This window comes from Natator depressus, chromosome 10 (genome assembly GCF_965152275.1).
Source record: "Natator depressus isolate rNatDep1 chromosome 10, rNatDep2.hap1, whole genome shotgun sequence".
Lineage (NCBI taxonomy): Eukaryota > Metazoa > Chordata > Testudines > Cheloniidae > Natator > Natator depressus.
The window spans coordinates 52,619,973-52,639,986 of NC_134243.1; the positions used below are offsets into that span (position 1 = coordinate 52,619,973).

General features: G+C 40.3%; 1 protein-coding gene across 3 annotated transcripts in view; it reads left to right on the forward strand.

The window, feature by feature from the left end:
• Nucleotides 1–20,014, forward strand: part of RORA (RAR related orphan receptor A) — a 535,368-nt gene that overhangs the window by 369,076 nt on the left and 146,278 nt on the right. For all 3 annotated transcript variants that reach the window (XM_074966162.1, XM_074966161.1, XM_074966158.1), the window contains exon 2: nt 7,846–7,875. In XM_074966162.1, the coding sequence (XP_074822263.1) occupies nt 7,846–7,875 (30 nt within the window). The remainder of the gene's footprint in view (nt 1–7,845; nt 7,876–20,014) is intronic.

Below are 20,014 nucleotides of genomic sequence, written 5' to 3' on the forward strand. Positions count from 1 at the left end.
TCGTTAAACAATTCACATTTTCTGGAATGTCCTTTTTGTCTAAAATCAGACAAAGTGGAAAGAAAGTGGAACTCTAGTCAATGAATCAAATAACAGGAAGGGCCAACCATAAGGACTGATTCCCCTCAGGAAGCTGCACACATTACAGAGCTCCTTGGCTGTATATCTAGTGCAGGTTAAATGAATTGTTCCCATTAGTGAGATGATAGGACAGCTCCTTTAAATGAAGGAGACGCTGTGCTTTGAATGTCACTGCAAGGAAAAGGTACAGGGCTTATAGAGAGAGAGTCTGTCGCTTGTGGCAATATTTTACTGTCATAATTAAAACTATATAAAATGATGGCTTATAGTAAGACTCACAGTTTGGATAAAATGTATAATAAGAAGGCCTCTGTCAGTTTTTAAGAGATGTACGATTTCTTTATGGTTTGTAGCTTATCTGAAGAACAATAGTGGGGGGGGGGGAGTTATAGAATGCTGTACATTAAACTGAATTTGCTCCCCATAATTGTGTTGCACTGTAAGACTATTTTTAAATCCTCACTTCATGGTTTGCTCAGTCAATTGTGTAATTACTAGTCATTAAAACAAAACTAATTCAAAGTTTTCCTATGAAGCCTCTTTTTTTTAGATACAATTCTAAATTGTATTTTACTTTTAATACACTAGGTACAAATAGGGAAAATAAGTTTAGGTCAACTGTATAGAAATATATACTACACTGATGGTTGCCATATAAAAATGTAGAGATTTTTTTAATATGTTTTGTCTGTCTGTTTTTTCTTATCTATTTCATTACTTATTTATGGAAGAAAAAGAAAATACTTAAAGGTCTGAAAGACCCTCCTTGAGAAAAGGCAAGTCCAAGAAAACAAGTGCCGGATACCGGAAACTTCCTTAAAATTGGGGCTCAGCTCATCAGTTTTCCCGATTAGTTACACCAGCAGTCTCCATTAAGGGGAACCAGAGAGTTTAATACACTCCAGAGGAGCTCTGCAGGAGTAAAGCTTGACTCAGTAACTCAAGGGGACATAACTGACCTTCAGTTAACTAGGAGTTAACTCAGTCAAGATCTAGCAAAAATCAGGGTTTCACTGCAGTGAAGAAGTGTGAAATGTTGCTTTCATGATCAATACGAGGAGAAGATTTTCTGTGCAGGATCTGACCAGTGTTGAAGTTTCTCCTGCTGCCGGCAGTGGCCAATAGCTGATGCTTTATGGGAAGAGTTTTTAAAAAATGTAGCTGGCCAGTTGTCCAGTGTTATATACTGGGGAGAACGTTGCATGCCAGCTCTTCTGCTAAATAAAGGGTGTTGTGCATCAGTGTAAACTGTTTGGGTTATCCCTCAGTGCATGTGTGTAATAATTGCATTATCCTAGTACCAAACGTTTAAGGTTGGATAGTGAAATTTGTCTCTAGAGTCAAGACTTTTGCCCTCTGGAATTTTGGCACCTGAGGTGACACAGTAAGAATTTATGAGGTGGGAATGTTGAGAGCAAATATCAGCAAATATTCAGGGTTAGGGTTTCTACAAAGTGAGAGAATAGCCTTTGTAACGACAATGACATTTGTTCTTTTTGATGTGTATTTTGGGTTTCTGGAGGAACAATAATAGTTTTATTGGCTTTTTCAGAGGTGAAGTCACTTTGCGGTTGTAGGTGTTCAGCTTTATGAAAAATGAAGTTATAAAATGATGATTCCAGATCACATAGTAAGTCAGTATCCAAACCAGGAGTGACTTGACTGGAAGTCAGATGGTGTTGCCAGGTGCTCAGCACTTGCTTAAATCAGGCCATTAATCTCGTCATAAAATGGGGATGATACTCAAACTACTTTTTAAATACTCAGTGTTTTTCCATCTGGAGGTCTCATACTATCCCCATTTTACATATGGGGAAGCTGAGGAACAGAGTTTAAGCAACATGTCTGGAGAATCTTGTCTGGGCACAAGGGTGATCTGTACTCCAAATATAGTTGGAATTTTAAGAACCACAACAGATCTCCATTGGTAGAAATAAGGCAGGGTATCAACAGAACTGGCTATAGACATGGGAGAATCAGGACTGGAGTAGAGCAAGCAGGGGCCCTAGATACATGGCTCCCTCCATGGCTCTGGCCCTGCCCTTATATCGTGACCTTGACCACACCCTGGGGTAGTTGTGGCAGGGTGTCTTCCTTTGTTGCAAGGGAGGCATAGAGAGCAGCCTGGAACTCCCTTCTTCCCCACCAGGATTGGAAGCAGGAGTCCCTTCTCCTCTTCCGGAGAGGCAGGGACAGCAGGATGGGGAATCCCAGTCCTTACTTCAACTGCTGGGCTCTCTCTGCTTGGGTGGGAATTGTTTCAGATTGTCTGCTGACATCACTGCAATGATTATGCTTGGTTCACATTTCCAAGCTGTTCTCCATAACTCTGCGGGTTAGAAACTTGCTTTAAAATAAATAAATGGAACTTAAAACTTAAAACTCCTGCGTCACCCAGGAACTTAAAACTCCAAAGTACCCAGGCCTTCATCCAGCCCTGGGAAGAGTATGCAGCATTTCCAGTTCAACCAGGGAGTCAAAGGCCTAGATCCTCAGTGGTATTTAGGCATCTAACTCCATTTGAAATCAATGGGAGTTAGGCACCTAAGTACCTTTGAGGATCTGAGCCCAAGAGACATTGAGTGCTCCCCCTGTACACCATTCCTTTATAATAAAAAAGCACGAGCTAGCCCAAAATAGAAAAGCTTTGTTTTTGCCATGGTGAGCTGCTGTTCTATCGGTAACAGCTAGACATCCCCTTTTCTGTATGAGCAAGCTTTAGGAAAGCTAAAACCTTACAAAATATTTTTATTCTCATAATTTCTAAAGTGATTTTTTTTAAAAAGCTTTTATGTAATTATAGAATGCTTGATTGTTCTTATATTCCTGATTGTTTGATGTCTAGTGTATGTTGTCCTTGCAACCCTAGCACATAATTTATTTCTCTTTTGAGTGAACTGTAAGCATTAGTGTCCATTAACAATTTTTGAAACAAAAGTACTTGGAGCACTTTCAGTAATATGTACTGATTATCATTAACAGCTCTTTTGTCCTAGACAAGGACATCGTTTTGTAACATCATTTTGTTTGGTCAGACCCGCTCAGCCTGCATTTACAATATATGTGTGCATTTTACTTTTACCTTGACCATCATAAAAACAGTGCCAAGAAAGATCATGTGACTTCTTCGAGCCAGGGATCCCTATGTACTTTATATAAACCATTGTTAAACATTCTAAAAGAATGTATTCCTGTCTGAGTACATTCAAGTCTATTATTCTGCTTTTCTAGGTTCTCTGCAAGCACCCAAGTGTTATGTATAATCTACCACCTTAATTGCTAGCTTATAACAATGATAAAGTAAAAGAGAAGTGGAGGGATGGATAGAAACACAGTAGGATCCGGAAGATTGTAATACATTTTCTTTCTGATTTTACACAATACATCAGGTGGGAAGCCTAGAGTTAAAAAGTTTTAATGTTTTTGATTCCATAATGACAGGTTTATAATGTGCCATAAAAACACTAAATTCCAGAATTTCCGAAAGTTACAGTGCTGACTTCCTGATTTTTTGTAACCATGCCATTGATAAACAACTAATGTTGGCTCAAAGAGCTGAGCTAGTATTATAAAGTCAGTTTAAATTAATATTAAGTAAAGAAAATAAAACATTATCCTGGTTGAAGCATTCTGATGCCCAGTTACATGGTCTGCCGTTGCTGCAGGCCTTTCTAAAGACAAAATTTTTGGAACAGTTTTCTCAGAGGTTTAAGAAAACTATATGTAAGTACTGCACTCAAGCAAATATTCCCTTGGATGTTTTAGAGAATAATGAATTCTGCCAGATGGGACTTTTTACTTATCATTCTTTACATCAAAGTACAGAAGTTTTCCCCTTGAAATATGGAAAGTTGACAATTGTACAACAGCAGTAATTATCTGAGTTCACAGACTAAGCAATGTTTCATTATGCTTCTTTAGACGTTATCTGGGTGGGCAACTCCAAGAAATGGCTTATGATGTATAAAATGTTTGGGGTTTTTTTATTCTCAAAAGACATTTTTATCTCTGTTTGAAGTTGGCTAGTGAAGGTCATATGGCTAACTGCTTGCAAAATGATATCCTATCCCTGTTGCTAGGTATTCTTCCTCAAGTTTATTCCATAGAGAAACCTGTTTTTGTAAATATCACCCGTAATGGCAAACGATGTATATTTAGTGGGAGTGGAAAAACGAGTGTCATATAAATTCTTTTCACTTAAAACAAAATGAAATTGCTTGTTGCCACATAGAGAATTGCATAGCAACATATTAACTTGACTAGGATTTGGCATTGATTGGGAATGTCCAGTCACACTGCTGAATTGATAAACACCATGATAAGTGTAATATTGAAACTTTCACTCACTGATAACCATGGCAATGATATACTGTGGTATTTTCGTGACATTTCCTTTGCTTTACTTTGAAGTCTGGCCAGTTGAAATCAGGAAATCTTTCTGTATTAGCAACACTGAAGCTGTTTGGTTTTGTTTTAAAATTAGAATGAAAAATTGGCAGTTTAAGACAGTGATAATCACTTTAAGTTGTCACACATTACTTCAGAAAATCACATTGAAAATGAACCCATGTATGTAAAGTGAAACGTACTGTAATCTGATTTAACAATTTTGAGTTTTTCTTAAATGGCATTTTTAATTGGGGTCAAAGGATTGTATATGCTCCCACTTGTTTACAAAAATAACACCTGGTGCTTTATTTTAGACACATCTTGGAGTTTGGTCCCGTGCTGAGTTGTGGATCATCCATGCCATTTCCATTTTACCATATGCATTTTTCCATTGTATTCCATTTTCTATTCCATTGTACAAATTTAGCATCCAATCCTGCAAATATTTAGGTACACAAGTAATCCCATTAAACTGAATGGGACTAATCAGTGAGTAAAGTTGATTATATGCATTAGACTTTGCAGATTTAGATCCTTAAGTGATCCCATTGATTTCAGTGGAATTGACTGCTTCTGTAAAACTAGTGAGATATGGCCCATAGAAGAGAAATAGAAATCTGGACATTAATAGCGTTAGCATTTGCTGTGAATGATTTAAAATTCATGACAGTGCTTAGTTTATGCCTCATATTGACAGATTCTTCAGAGTTATTTGTACATTTCCCTTCAAAACACACTTTTAATTGTCTATTTCTAGGGGATTATTATACTTAAGTGGTTAGAATCACTATGCCTTTGTTTTCCTATCGTAATACTAGACAAGATATGCTACAATGACCTAGCAATGCATGGCATATTTATTGTTAAAGCAGTGGTTATAAAGTATCCTATCTGATTAACTGGTTGGATGACCCAGTAGCTTTGCTTTTCAAAGTTTCCCCATGTGTAATTATTTATGTAGGAGGAATCTTTAAATTTACAAATTTAAAAAATACTTCTTTAAAAATATAATTAAGATTCCTAGTTAATTTTAGTCTAGTCCTGTTGAAATCAATGGCAAAACTCACATTGATTTCATTTGGACCAAAATTGGTTTCAATAAAGGCTCAATTAAAATGAATACCTTTGATTTATATACAGCTAATGCCAGTGTAATGCTGCGGAAGACACCATCATTGACTGCAATCCAGATGATGTATGTTTTTAAACAGATCTAAAAATGTGTGTGTAAAAGATCTTAAGCCTTATCGGCTGCTAATCGGTAATTATTACAGATATGTTTGATTCGCTAAATATACCACACTTGTTTAAAAATTTTAAGTAGAAAGATATAAACGTTGATATTTCCATCAGTGCTTCATGCGTCAGGAGAAAGTAGTCCCTCGGTCAGCAAATACAGCTAAGTCTGTTTTGTGCTGTGGCAAACCCTATTGTGATGAGGCTGTGAGTAATCAGAAGTGACAGCTTAAGCACTCTCTGTTCAAAGTGATTTCACCGAAAGCATTATTTTCTGAGAAGAGTACACATATGGCTCTCATAATGCTGAAAGAGCACTGATGTATCAATTTATTAGCAGTAGAGTTCTGAGAGAGAGTTGCAAATTGTGTTCAGATTAAAGACTCTTTTTTTTTTCTCTGCGTGTGTGATTCAGTAGAATACCCCTAAGATTGTAGGGGCTAGTCAAATAAGCTACAGCAGAGATGAGGGCTTCTATCAAGGAAATGTTAGGAAAGTTCGTAGTGATGACTTCTGTAAGGAGATGTGTGTGCTATTCTGTAGATCAACCAAGAAAACGAATAATAACAAAGACTTTCTCTCTTGGGGGAAAAATGGGTGATGATGAGGGCTATAATTTCAAATTCAAGTAAGTAAGGCTGCAGTGTTACTGCAGTGTTCAGCACCTCTGAGTTAGGTCTCATCATCAGTTTTGCCAGCTTCTGTGATATTTGGTGTTAAAGTCTGGAGGTGTGTTATTGTGAGAATCTCAGCTTTCCTTTAAATTAGATTTGACTCTTTGTGGTTATGGAGAAAAATCTTGAAAATGTGAAACCTAAAGGCTGAAAAACCATAAGGTAATTTAAAACTCTCTTTTTAAAAAAAAAATGCTCGTGATTTTAAGCCATTCTTGTGATTTTTTTTTTTTTTTTTTTTTTAGGAGGCCTGTGCCTCATGATTCTTGAATGCTTGATTTAATATTGATTTAATTGTGTGTGAAAATAGGGACACTTTGAAAATGTCATCTTTAGAGGTCAAGTGTAAATTTACAAACGACATCATCTGTTTTTTTGTGGATTTTTAGAATCCACTTTGTCTCGCTGAGAAGTTCCATAACCAAGCAATAGGGCTAAAATAAAAGCTTACTCTTTCTGTATAAATTTGTTTTGGGGGTTAAGGAGATACAGAGCTGCCTTACTTTCATACATTGCAAGCAAAGCCAATCCAAGATTTCATTACAGGTCTTAATCGTGAACTAAATATTTCAAATACTTTTATTACTTCCAGTAGTCTCTTTCCCCTCTCACAGAATGCCCCCAAAGCAGAGTGAAGCTTAAATAATGAGAGCTCAGAGTAGAGCACCAGTTATCTACTAAAGTGGAGACAACATTGTTTATATTCAAGCATGAATTCCGATGACATTTAACGGAGTTAATATTGTCTTTATTTGGTATTATGTATCTTGCCTAGTTCCATTTGTTTTGTTGCATTTTTTAAAATGTCTCAAATTTCACATGAGCTGGAACATCCCCGCTGACTGTCACCACAAGCCTCTTTGGCATAAAAACATCTTTATTACTTCAACAATATATTTAACAGGTTATATCTATTTTGCTTCCAGCTTAGAATAGCAGCCAATAATGCCCGTATTCATAATGCTGTTTATTTGGTTTTAATGAGCGTGACCTGCAGCTTGCAGTGAAAAGACAACTTGAACTTAATGGCCATAGCAAGTGAATTTCTGTCTTGCTCAGATCTTTTCTGTGCAGGTAGGTTGATGTGCATTGATTGGTATGAATGTGGGAGAACTCTTTACCATGGGAAATAAAAGGTGGGGGCCCTCTGAATGTAGTCTTGTGCCTTTTAGAACAGCCACATGTCTCAAAACAGTTTGAACTTGAATAGGCTTTTGGACAACAAAATCTCAGTGGATACGTAGCTGAGCCTTCGTTTATGGGGAGGAGGACACAGAATAACATTAAAACCTGCACACAAAGAAGGGAGATACTCCTGAATCTAATGTTGAAATCAATGTGACGTTCATCCCTCTTCTTTAGAGGCAGCCGTATGTCTGTGATAAGAGTTTAACAATGAAATGTGTATCAAAAGAGTTTACACAATGGTGACTTTCCTAACAATGGTATCATTTCTTCCCTCCAGGTATTTCCGTAACAAAGAAGACGCATACATGTAAGTAATACCTTTTGATTTGGTCTTCTCTTACAAATGGAATTCATGGTAGTCTGACTGATGTGCCTCTCAGACTATTAACTGCTTGTCTGATCTGGGGAAGTTCCACTTTACAAACTCTAGTGTGCTTCCCAAGACAGAGTGGTTCAGCCCAGGGATGAAATTTCATCAAAATGAGTATGCAGTGTGTGTGTGTCGTGGGGCAGAGGGAGGGAAGGGAAGGGAAGGAAAGGGGTTTGAAGAGGCAAGGCAAAGCTCTGGGTTCTGATGTATGTGCCTTTCTAGTCAGCTGGTAACTAGTGTATCCTGAAGTGAAGCCAAGGGAGAGGACAATTACCTTCTGATCTCCCTTCATTTGTGTGCCTGTTACATATGCGATATGCTTCAAATGAAAACCTATTTTTTAATTTTATTTTAAATCTCCTCCCCCTTTCTGTCCACTAGTCTATAAGTGAGATGATGTTGTGCTTGTGCTTAAGGAGAATTCTGGTTGGAAATTAGACATTTTTCTGTTAGCCATCCATATACACAGCCATAGTAAATGACATTGTGGGAACTGATATGGACGTGTGCACTGACTGAACACATATTTACTCCAAATCCCCCTCGTCACAGACAGCTACTTTTGGGATCAGCCCGCATTCTTACTCCATAGTGAGCCAAAAGTTCAGAGCTGAGGAAATGTTATGATTTGTTACTAGGGAGTGATATTATACACTTCAATGTTCCGAAATCATTATGTCACGGAAGTCAGGTAGAGTGAAGTGATTGCACTTGCCCACCATTTCACGTATCCATAGAAGGAGGAAAAATTAATGGATATAGAATTTGATGAATGCCTCGTATCAGAATCATACGCTCTGCTTTGCAAGACTTGTTAGGATGTATTTTAACAAAGACAAGACTTAGAAGTGTGTTTACCACAGCTTCACAGGATGAAACCAGTTTCATAAAATACTATACATTAATTTCACTCCCTATTTCATTCATCATTTTAAAATATCCATGTTAAGAAAAAACACGCTTTAAAATCATGTACCACTAAACAATGTCTTATCAAATTTAATAACAGATTTATAGTCTATGGTTTGGTGATACAAGACATTCTGATGTCACGTTGTTTGAAATGTTAAATGTCACAAACTTGTTTAGAGCACAATGATGGTCCTCTGCATAGGCGGGTGTAGTGCTAAAGACTCATTTTTAGGGTCAGATTCTCCCATTAGATGTATAGATATGTGGTTTCCATTGACACAAATGGGAACTACACATGGGCATCTGAGGGAAAATTTTGGCCCTTAGCTTTTGGTGAATATTTGAGCTCACACTGACTGAGATTGCCAGTACAGGAGACTGAAGTCCTCTGTATATCCGCAGGCCAGGCATTGTACAGACAGCTTCCTTGCACAGCCTTGCCCATGAGCTCAACCCTGGCCTGGAGGGACCACCCTCTCTAGAGGTGGTAAGTAATTCAGAATTTATGTTAGCTCAGCCCTGGGCCTCTCTTGCGCAGAGGCTAGTGATTGTGCTTACTGTACATGGTGGTTTGTGACATGGACTCCAGTTCACCTGGAAATAAGCTGAAACCACCAGACTATATATTTTATATACGGTAGCGCCTTTGACTGACCCGCTGTCAGGAACGCCACTTCTCCATTTTCACTCTGTAGTGCCATATATACGCGAAATTATACATTAGCCAGAGACCTGAAGACTGTAGGAAAGACTTTCTTAATCCATGTCAGATTAATAAGGAATTGTCCTCACTTATGCTTGAATGGATTGTGCGTCTGGGGCCTATTATGGAAAACAGTCTTGTTTTGGAAACCTAATTTGTTGTACTGGATGATTTATGCTAAGTCACTGTTGACAGTGCTCACTAATGATGGGAAAGTATCGTTCTGTATCCGTAACAGTGAAAGATATTCTGATTCATAGCTTGCAGAAAAGCAAAGTTTTGTTTGTGTTCTATTATGTGCGGTAGACACAATCACAATGTATGTGCTGTTAACGATCACACATATGCCCTATGAACTAGCTCAAGCACATATTAGAGGCCCTGTTCTGTGGCATCATACACATGAAGAAAGATCTACTTGTTTGTAAGTTAAAGAGAATTGGCAGAGTGTGGTTCTCACTTTGCACAGTGGTACCTAGCAGATGTTTCTATGCACTTCTCTGAAGCATAACAAGAAAGTTGTCTGAGCAATGGAAAGATGAGCTTACCCATTAGGCAAGGATCGGAATAAAATGAGTAATATACAAAAGTTGTAGTGTAGTCACCGTTTGCAGATAAACACAAGAATTTTCCTTCAACTTTGATTGAAGTTCCTTGAGAACTAAATAACAGTGTGACTAATTCTCTTCAATCAGGAATTTATTCAGACTATGCATCCTTAACAGTTTGTCATAATGCACACTAAGTTTGTCTTTTTTCCTATAATTGCGCAGAAAACAGCTTAGAGATTAAAATGTCCAATTGTGGAATCGTTTCAGACAAGTGTAGTTTCATGTCGGCACCCAGATGCAAGAAGCACAAAGCAAATCTGAGCTGTTATGGAGCCTAATAATATGCAAATGAATTGACACTCTTTTCTGACAAGCATTTTGTGTATGCCAGATCATGCCAAATCATTGTGTTTGTATGTTTAATCTATTTATCCACAGCATGCTCATCACCATGAGCATAAATGTAACAAAAATAAGCCAAGTTAAATAGATTAGGATTTCTCTAAGGAAAATCCAAAAGCATTCTTACAAGCAGCACGTGACGTGGGTGCTGTATGTGATACTATTTAGGGATCCAGCAAAAGTTCACAGTTCTATCAAACTAAGTTCCTCCAAGTACAGGGGCATTTGAGTGTGCTGATTGGCTAAAAGCCCATCACTGATTTTAGAAGAAGAGTTCTAATGACCTTCTGACCCAGTTAGAGTCGTGTGTTGTAATGTCACTTATTCTAGTAAACGTGCCAGGAAGTTTTGGCTGATTTTATGGAACAGAGCCATCTTGGGCACCAGGTTAGCTCTGTTTGTATATCACCCATTGTGTTGGGTTGGAGTAAATAGTCTTGTGGTAGTCTTCTTGGTATTAGTCTTTGATAAATTATGTATTAGGTGAAATTTAACTGTTGGGCAAAAGACAGCTAGTTAGTTGAACTCACTTCTGAATCAAACCCTAAACAAGTATTCCTGCATATGCAAAATACTGTTGAAGAGCCATAGGTCTCCCATCTATTTAATTAGCTGAATAAAACCTGAGAGATTTAAGCTCTTGCTAGTACAACCTGTCAGTAATGCTCTGTGGTTATATCTCACCAAGTAAAAATGCACTGTTTCTCTCTGGCAGCTTCTGTAATGTCATCTTTATTTTATGTCCTTTGGGAATTTGTGAGTTATAATACTTGAAACCCTACAAGAGAGTGGTGTTCTTCCAAGCTTTGCCCACAGAATAAGCTTTGTCCACACAAGAGACTGAGGCACTGTTTTCAGGAGACTGAGCAGATGTTCAAAACAGGATGACGCATACTGTCTCGGCCTCTTGACCTTGGCTCCTCTTCCTTGGGGCTTGTATGCCCTGCTGGCCTCTGCTAGGCTCCCTGGACTTTGATTTTTCTTGATTAGGGAAAAAGATGATGGTACTTGCTGAAACCTCCCCCATGCCCAACCCCATTGGCACCAAAGTGGCAGTTCCCTTAGAGTAGGTTGTGCTGCTCTTCATAAAATGCTCCGCCTCTGCCTTCTTCTATGCCAGGGAGGGCAAACTACGGCCTGCGGGCTGCATCTGGCCCACCAGCCATTTTAATCTAGCCCTTGAGCTCCTGCTGGGGAGTGGAGTCTGGGGCTTTCCCTGCTCCGATGCTCCAGCCAGGAAGCAGGGTTGGGGGCCGCTCTGCTTGGCTCCCGGAAGCAGCAGTATGTCCCTCCTCCGGCTTCTATGCATAGGGGCAGCCAGAGGGCTCCACCCCAACCGCCGCCCCAGCAGCTCCCATTGGCTGGGAACTGCAGCCAATGGGAGCTTCAGGGTGGGCGCCTGTGGACGGGGCAGCATGCAGCAGAGCCGTCTGGCTGCACCTCTGCATAGGAGCTGGAGGGAAGAGATGCTGCTGCTTCTGGGAGCTGCTTGAGGTAAGCGCCGCCTGGAGCCTTCACCCCTGAGCCATCCCCACACCCCAAACCCCTGCCCCACCCCTGATCCCCCTCCTGCACCCCCAGCACCACCCCAAACCCCTTACCCCCTCATGCCCCAAGCCCTTCCCCCAGCCCTGATCCCCCTCCTGCCCTCTGAAACCCTCGGTTCCAGCCTGGAGCATCCTTCTACACCCCAGAGCCTGCACCCCAGCCAGAGTCCTCACCCCCTCCCACACCCCAATCCCAATTTCATGAACATTCATGGTCCACCATACAATTTCTATACCCAGATGTGGCCCTTGGGCCAAAAAGTCTGTCCATCCTGTTCTATGCTATGAGTAAAGAAATACTCTAAATGCCCGCATTCACTTAGATGACAATAATAATAGCTAACACCTACTGAGATGAACTGGGCAGTTCACATTTCCCAGAACCTACAGTTTCAGGCTCTTTGGAGACTCAGTCAGCCATCACTGCATCTGTTATGCTGAGCTGACATTTTCCTAACTTTCCTTACCACTATAACAGCTTGAGACCCCTTTTAAAAAATAAACCTTGAAAGTCTGAAGAAAAAGAGGCCACCATACCGCATTTTGTAATGCTGCCTTTTGGCTCAAGCCAAGCCATAGAAGTGTAATAAGTGAATACGGTAGCATTTCACCTCCAGCGCCTTGAATTCACTTCCTAACCATATTCAGTGAAAATTACTTAAGTGGCCACAGTGCAGATACTTGCTGAGATGTCTCCATACCACCACTCAGTTTTTCATGGTTGGTGATGCCTACTTAGTGAAGTAGACAGTCCTATATTGGTTCAGAGTCAGAGCTTGTGTACACTGGGCAATGTATTGCAGAATAATTCTAGAATAATTATTTCCTAACAAGACCCCAGGTGGATACTCCTGTTCTAGAATAGGGATGTTACAGTGGGTCTTGTTAGGAAATAATTATTCTGGAATAACGATTTCCAAATGTAGATAAGCCCTTAGTTTTCCAGTGGCAGTTGCGGAATATTTTTAAAAGAATGGGTGCTAATCTGAAAGAGCATGAGCTCCTGTTCAATAGCTAAAGCAGGTGAAGACTATGCGCCTCACAGGATTTGGTTAACAAAAGCATTCACAAACCAATCAAGCAGTTTGGTTAACAAAGATGGAAGTGAATCAATCCCTGCAGGTTTGGTTAATGGAGTTGCCCACGCAGCTCCTTCCTAGCCCCATAGATGCTGCCTCTCTGTGCTTTCCCTGTACCATCCCCACAATAAGTTCTGGCATTACTCCTACACCAGTTTTCCATTAGGCTCTGACTCAGAAAAGCACTTAAGCATTGACTTCAGTAGGATTTAAGCACATACTTAACTTCAAGCATGTGTTTAAGGTATGCGTTCCTGAATCGGGTCCTTACTATCTTCAGCCCTCAAAGGATGTTAAAAAGAGGGCATGGCTTGTCAGAGAGTGAGGGAGGACAGCTTTGTAGCAGGCTCATCAGTGGTCTAGATATTCAAATAATCTTAAATCATAGTCACCAAACTTTTGCAAGCAGACTGAGGTTTTCAGTTCTGTTTGATTCAAAAAGTCAGGCAATTTATTGACTCTAGTCCTCTTTCTTCTTCCATGTGTCCCTCTTATACTATGCATGTTACCATACTGTCCTCATTCTGGTCACAACATTGGTGGACTTCCCTGTCTTATGATTGTTTCTTTAAATGTAGTAATTATGTAATTGTGCTAAAGGGAAAAAGAGAACAAAGGATTCATCTTTACTGCTCAGACTTATGAATACCTAGTATATAAATTACACTTTTGCTTACTTTACACTGTGCTTTTGTGTGCCAACTAGAGTAAGTAAAAATACACTTTCCTTCACAGAGTGGGAACAGGCAGAAAATTGATGGTTAACAGTATCTGCTGTTAGTGACTATGCCTCTAGAGAACAGGTGACAAACTGAACCCTGTCCCTTGGGGCCAATAAAAAAGCTGTTTGGTCCCCTGTGTGTAACTTCCTAATAACTTAACTGGGCAGCCTTAAGAGCCCTTGGAGGCTTTTCTGCAAGCACGCTCCCTCTCTTTGTTAAGAATGCTTATTAAAAATGGTTTTATAATGAAGTTGCCTCAAATAGCAGCTACTTTCCTCTTTGTCCTTGAAGCACTGTTTGCCCTGCTGAAGAATCCTAGAGACAACTATCTAGGGCTTTTCTCCTGGTTTAAAACTTTTTTCTAGACTTTGATTTCTTGTGGGAGCCAGGGGACACCTGTTCTTCACCCGCTGGTTATGTAAGTTTAAGTTGTTTTTGAACCTGTCATAGGGAAATGTTTGGTTTTAGTGCACTGACCGGTAATCAATCAGTTTTATTCTCTCCCAGGTACAGTAGCCTGTCAGTGGTTGGTTTGTTGAGAAAGAGAGAGTGTGTGTGTAAAAGCTAAGTTATCTTCTCTCCATAAATAGGTAAAACACTGAATACTGGGGCAGAAATAGTGAAGCACACTCCTTCATGCATGAACTGATCCTTTTGATTAACAGAGGATTCCTCCTGCCAGCTAAGGAAGGGGAATCAGAGGATATTTAAATGATTGATTATTAATTTTTTTGGTAAGCATGAGGCTGGGAGCACAATGACAGCAACTGGGCTTGGATGTGTGGCTTTCATCAAGGATAGCAAGACGTTCAGATGTGTGTTGGGATCCTGCTATCTTCTATTCTCTACACAGCTGCTATGTGTTTGAATGAGGGTAGGCTCCTGGTTAGACTCCACCTCACCACCAGGCAGAGTTGGCTTCAGACATTAAAAGTACTTTGTAGTTTCTGCAAGAGTGGCACATCAGGCAAGCCCTGTGCACAGCCTAGGAGAATTCAGGCTGAGTCTGCTAGAATTCCTACTTGGGACTCCAGCTACAGTGCAGCCACTTCTTACTTCTCCAGCACTTCTGCTGGTATATAGAGCAGCATCTAGCCATGTATGACTTTTGGCTCTGAACATTGGTTTGCTACCCCCTCTTACGGTGCTTTCTGATAACAGGGATCTCTGGTGGATGCTATAACATGGATCTTGTTTGTCTTGTCTGCAGAGCATCAGATGCACTAGAGTAAGCTGAATAGCGACTAACAAGCTGGGATGCAGATGAAGTTTGGCAAGTCAGGACTCTAATCCGCTTCTACCAGAGGAATTATTAGTATTAGTATGTCCGTTAGAGGTACAGTTTGGCTACATATGGAAATTCAGGCAGGAAAAGTAGGTGAAATGAAACTCCTAAATTGTGCAGCATTTTATCCATAGGTAAATTCTGACCCACTCCTCAACTCTAATACACACTAATGGAGATTATAAATTAATAAGATCCATTTCTGTTTCACACTTCATTTATTTCACTGTACTGCTGTGTGAAGTGTATAATATGGGTGTATACCTTTTCTTAAATATTGTCTTATTATTGAAAGGATGGATTTGGAGCTGCTATTTTAAAGACCAATAGAAAATAGCTGATAACTTCTGGCTATGAACTCCTAAGCTGCTGGAAGCCATTATTCAGGAAGATGTTCAGAAAACAACTAACATAATTAATTTTACACTGTCTTCAGCCTTAGGTAGTAAATGCTTTAGGAATCCCTTCCATTCTGTAGTCAATTGCCCAAAAAGCAGCACTGTTTCTATTGTAAGAAGTCAGGGGCCATTCATTCATTGCATAGTACCATGGCTGTGTGGTACCTGTCTGCCAGAGTAATCTCTCAAAATACTGCACTGACACTGTTGGCCCCTTCTTCCTTTTGTTTCAGTAATTCCTAGGGAAGCCTGCTTGATGTGAAACACATTGAAGTGGAGCCTGGACATCACTTATATCCTGTCCTCTGCACTCTAGCAAAGAAACTGAGGGCCTGATCCAAATTCCATTGAAGCCACTGGAAAGACTCCCATTGACTTGAACGGGCTTGGATCAGCCCCCAAAACACCCGCAAGGAGGTAACTTTTTAAAAAAAATTAAGAGTGTCTCCTAGCTTTAGACTTCATGCTGTTCTTGTAGAAATGAATGTCTCCACCTTGGTACTCGTAGCAGCCGCACACAATTTCAGTATTGTGGTTAGAGAAAAAAAGTATGTGTGTTGGGAGGAAGGAAGGGTTGAATTCAGAGTTCAGCATAGGTGCTATTCTATATACTTTAAAATTCTAATCAAACTCTGAAAACACCTGAGTTTACAAGTGGCAGGCGGTCACGGGGGTTGAAATACCATTTCCAGCTTGAAGGGTTTGCTAGTAAACGGACAGTGTGGAGTTCCCCAAATCTGTTTTTGGCATTCTTGTTCCTTTGCAGTGTGACCACTGTGAAAACTAATAGGAAGCGTCAGTGTTTGTGGCTTGCTGCTTTCGTAACTAGCTGAGGGAGGTTGAGCAGAGTACAAGATGGCATGCTGTGGTTCTGAATAGTCCCAAGTATGCCGGGTAGCTTTAACTTCACAGGCAGAGAAATGCCACAACACTGAACACAGATGTATCAGTATGGTCTCAAAATCCTCGTGTTCTCCTTGAGCCTAATCCAGTTTCATTCAAGTAAGTGGCAAAACTCCCATTGACTTCACTGCTGCAGGAACAGAATTCAAGTGCAGATGTAAAACTGACTTGAGTCGACCAAACCATTCACATGGCCTCCTTTTTCACCTTTGTGTAGGGATGAGTCTGAGCTGTTACGTGCACCTCACATCCAAGTGCACAAGGGGTTTGGTCCATTATAAAATTATGGGCCAGACAAAAAGTTTGGACCCAGAAACCTACTGATTCTTCTCCTACAGAATACGAGCTACAGCCACTGGAGTTAGTGGGAGTTGCTGATAGCCTCTGTGGAAGGGATGAGAACAGTCCATCCTCAGGGATTCTTGCACTTGGCCTGTCTCTAATTTTATGCTTCTTCACAGAGCTGCTCTTTGTCAGACAGCAGTGCATTTACTCACAGTGCGGAGGAAAGGCTTTTCCAACGCTTGCCTTTATGTTGTTTGTGGGTGATTTTGCTGCAGTAAACTTAACCTTATAAACCTTCTGGAAAAACTAGCACAACAGGATAGGGATGACAAGAGCCATTTGATTTCTGCCTTATGCACTGATGGAGCAGGGATGATTATGAAAGTTCAACTATAATGATTCTCAAACAAGGCGGGTCAGACAGGCTGCTCCCAGATTGGTCTCTGAACAAAAAAAAAGCACATTTTATTATCTGAATTCTGAAACCAATGGCTGTCTTCATATAGCAGTATGTCGTTAGACTTACTGTCAGACTTGCTGGGAGGTTGGCTGAGGCAGGAGCGTATCCAAGCTGGAGCCGGGGCTGGCTAGCATGGAAACAGGCACGGGCTGGAGCGAGAGCAGGAGCAAAGACCAGCTGGAACATGAGCAGTCTGTCACAACTACTAAATGATGGGAGTGCTCCCAGCCAGACAGTGATGTTGAACAACTGGAGAGACTGCTCCCCTTAGGAGTCAACATACCTGCCTTGGGTTTACCTGGGTGGGTCCTCACCATGGATTGGCTGAACCCTGATTGAATAGAGAGGGGCCTATCACAAGACCTGCAGGCAGTTACCTCTGAAAATTCAACACACTTTCTGGTTCAGGAATGACTCGTCATGTTCAGGGTGGCTCAGGGATGACTCATCACGCTTGCTCCCTCCCCACTCTGAGACAGCTATTGAATCTGACAGGTTGTTTTTTCAATGTATGTTGATGTCTAACCCTCCTATTGGAAGCTGTTGCAGCCATTCTCTGTAAATATTAACCTGAAATCACTTAAAACTTTGTTCTAATCAGGGGACACGTTCTCTATGAAGCTAACCTAGAGGGCATCACTGTGACAGATCAGTTAAACTGTCTTATGATTCCTATCAAATATAGACTAGAATTAATATTGAGAACAAATGACATAATCATATGAAATCCTTGTCTTTAAAAGCAATTTTTACTGGTCATGATTACATCACCCACTAAGACAATTAACATGTCAAAAGCAAGGTTATTAATGCCAGCACAAAAGGAAGGCAACCTTGGAGACCAGGGAGGGTGTATTTGGGTAGGAAAATGCAAAGGATGAACAGGAAAACAGGGACTGAAACAGTTTAGCCACCAAACTCTATACAATCCTGATGGAATCTGGGGACAGACCCCCAGAAACACCATGGAGGGGTGGTGATAAAAAGGAGTATATAATGATAAACCCAGCACAAACAATCCAGCAAAGTAAGAACAGGAGTGAGAGTCAGATATGGAAACTATGAAAGAATCAAGTCTTTGATAGGCTGAACATCTGAAAGAGTCAGGAAGAAGACAGGAGGAAAATGGTCTCTGGAAACCTAAGGCTGTTACTTCCATACAACTGATTCAAGATGTGCCTACAGAGCTCTTGCTGTGTCTAGGCCATGTGTTTTACAGACTTTTTGTGTGTTAATCTGATTTTCTCTCTTGCTTTGAGACCATTTTAGTGTTTTGCTTTTGAGGTAAAAGGTCTCTGTGGTACGTTCTTCTCATCTCTTGTGAGAGGCATTTGGGGAGAAAATGGTGCATATCTTGGAGTTCTTGGCTGAGGCAACTTGGCAAGCCCCTTAAAAGTGTTGCCTTGGTACAGGCTGCAGTCAGTAAGGGTGCAGTGAATGCCTCTGAATGGCAAGTGACAGGAATAGTAGATCAAAAGTTAGTGACAGATGCTTTGGCCTAAGTTTCCAACAGGGCCCCTAACAGGCTTCTATATTTGCATCCATGATTTAACATGTAAGTTGGGAAGATGGACACCTACTTACCCAAACTGCATGCTCATATGTGATAACTGCATGCAAAATTCTGGGCACAGGTATACTGGTTGCTTTTAGAAAATATGGCCATCAGTGCTACTTTAGTATAGATGATTCCTGTGACATTTTAATAGCAGTGCTTTAACATTAAAGCAGAGGGAGAATAAATACCGCTGTTCTCATATTATGACAACTAAGTGTTAAACACACAAAACAAAGTCTAATTTTTCTGCAGAGCTATAATAAATCCATTTGGGTCAATTGCAAAACACAATTAAAATATAGTTGTTTTGCTGGTGATCAATAACATATTCATCTGACTTCTAGAATAGAGTCACAATAGTGAAATAAGATTCTTTCTGAATATCAACTGATCTCCCTGTGTGGTATGATTTGTTATAGCTTTATTTTTTAGCTATTTTCTCTTCATTTTTTAAGTATTAAAACATCCATTCCTGCACTAATCATCAGCTGCTCTAGTATTGCAAATAAACAAAATCACCTTGATTTTCAACCTCGGTGAGATGTAAGACAATGTCTGAAGACTACATGAATCATCTCACTGTTCGTACGAGTCTATAAGAAATTTCATTGTATTATATACTGTGTTTAATTAACATGGGTATTTTACAAAATTGGATTTTCTCATACAAACATTATTGAATTCCATTACATTCAAATCCATAGTACAACACCAACCCTTGAAGCTTTTGTTCCAGGTTGAATCCAGAACAGGAGGGAGTCGTATTTTCTGGTCACAAATGTTAGAAGACCCCTCAGCAACTAATTTCTTCCTATTATAGGTAAAAAACCTCTCAAAAGCAGCTCACAAGATTTTTTTATTTTCCTGAACCTAAACCATAGGTCTGATTTGGCCTGAAACCCAGATGGTCACCTTGGCTCATCTTCATGAAGTGCATTGGTGTCTGGTTCTGGAATTTGGTGCAACCTTTAAGAGCAATATGCTCCCCTTCCCACCAAAACCAGGTTTGTGGGGGTAAAGGGATTGTATCTGGGATTTTGGAACACTGCTTATCATGAGCATCTGACTCCCATTGAAGTCAATGGTACAACTCTTGGGTCCTGTGATTGGGTCCTGTGACATTACAGTCTGTGTCCCCTCAGTTCTTCAGCCTGGAGTACCTTTTACACTGCTTTGCCATGAGATCAACCACTCCTGGTCTGCTCAAACACGGTCTGCTCAAACACAGTCTCCTGCATGTAAATTACTCTCAGCTATGGCCCACGACTCTT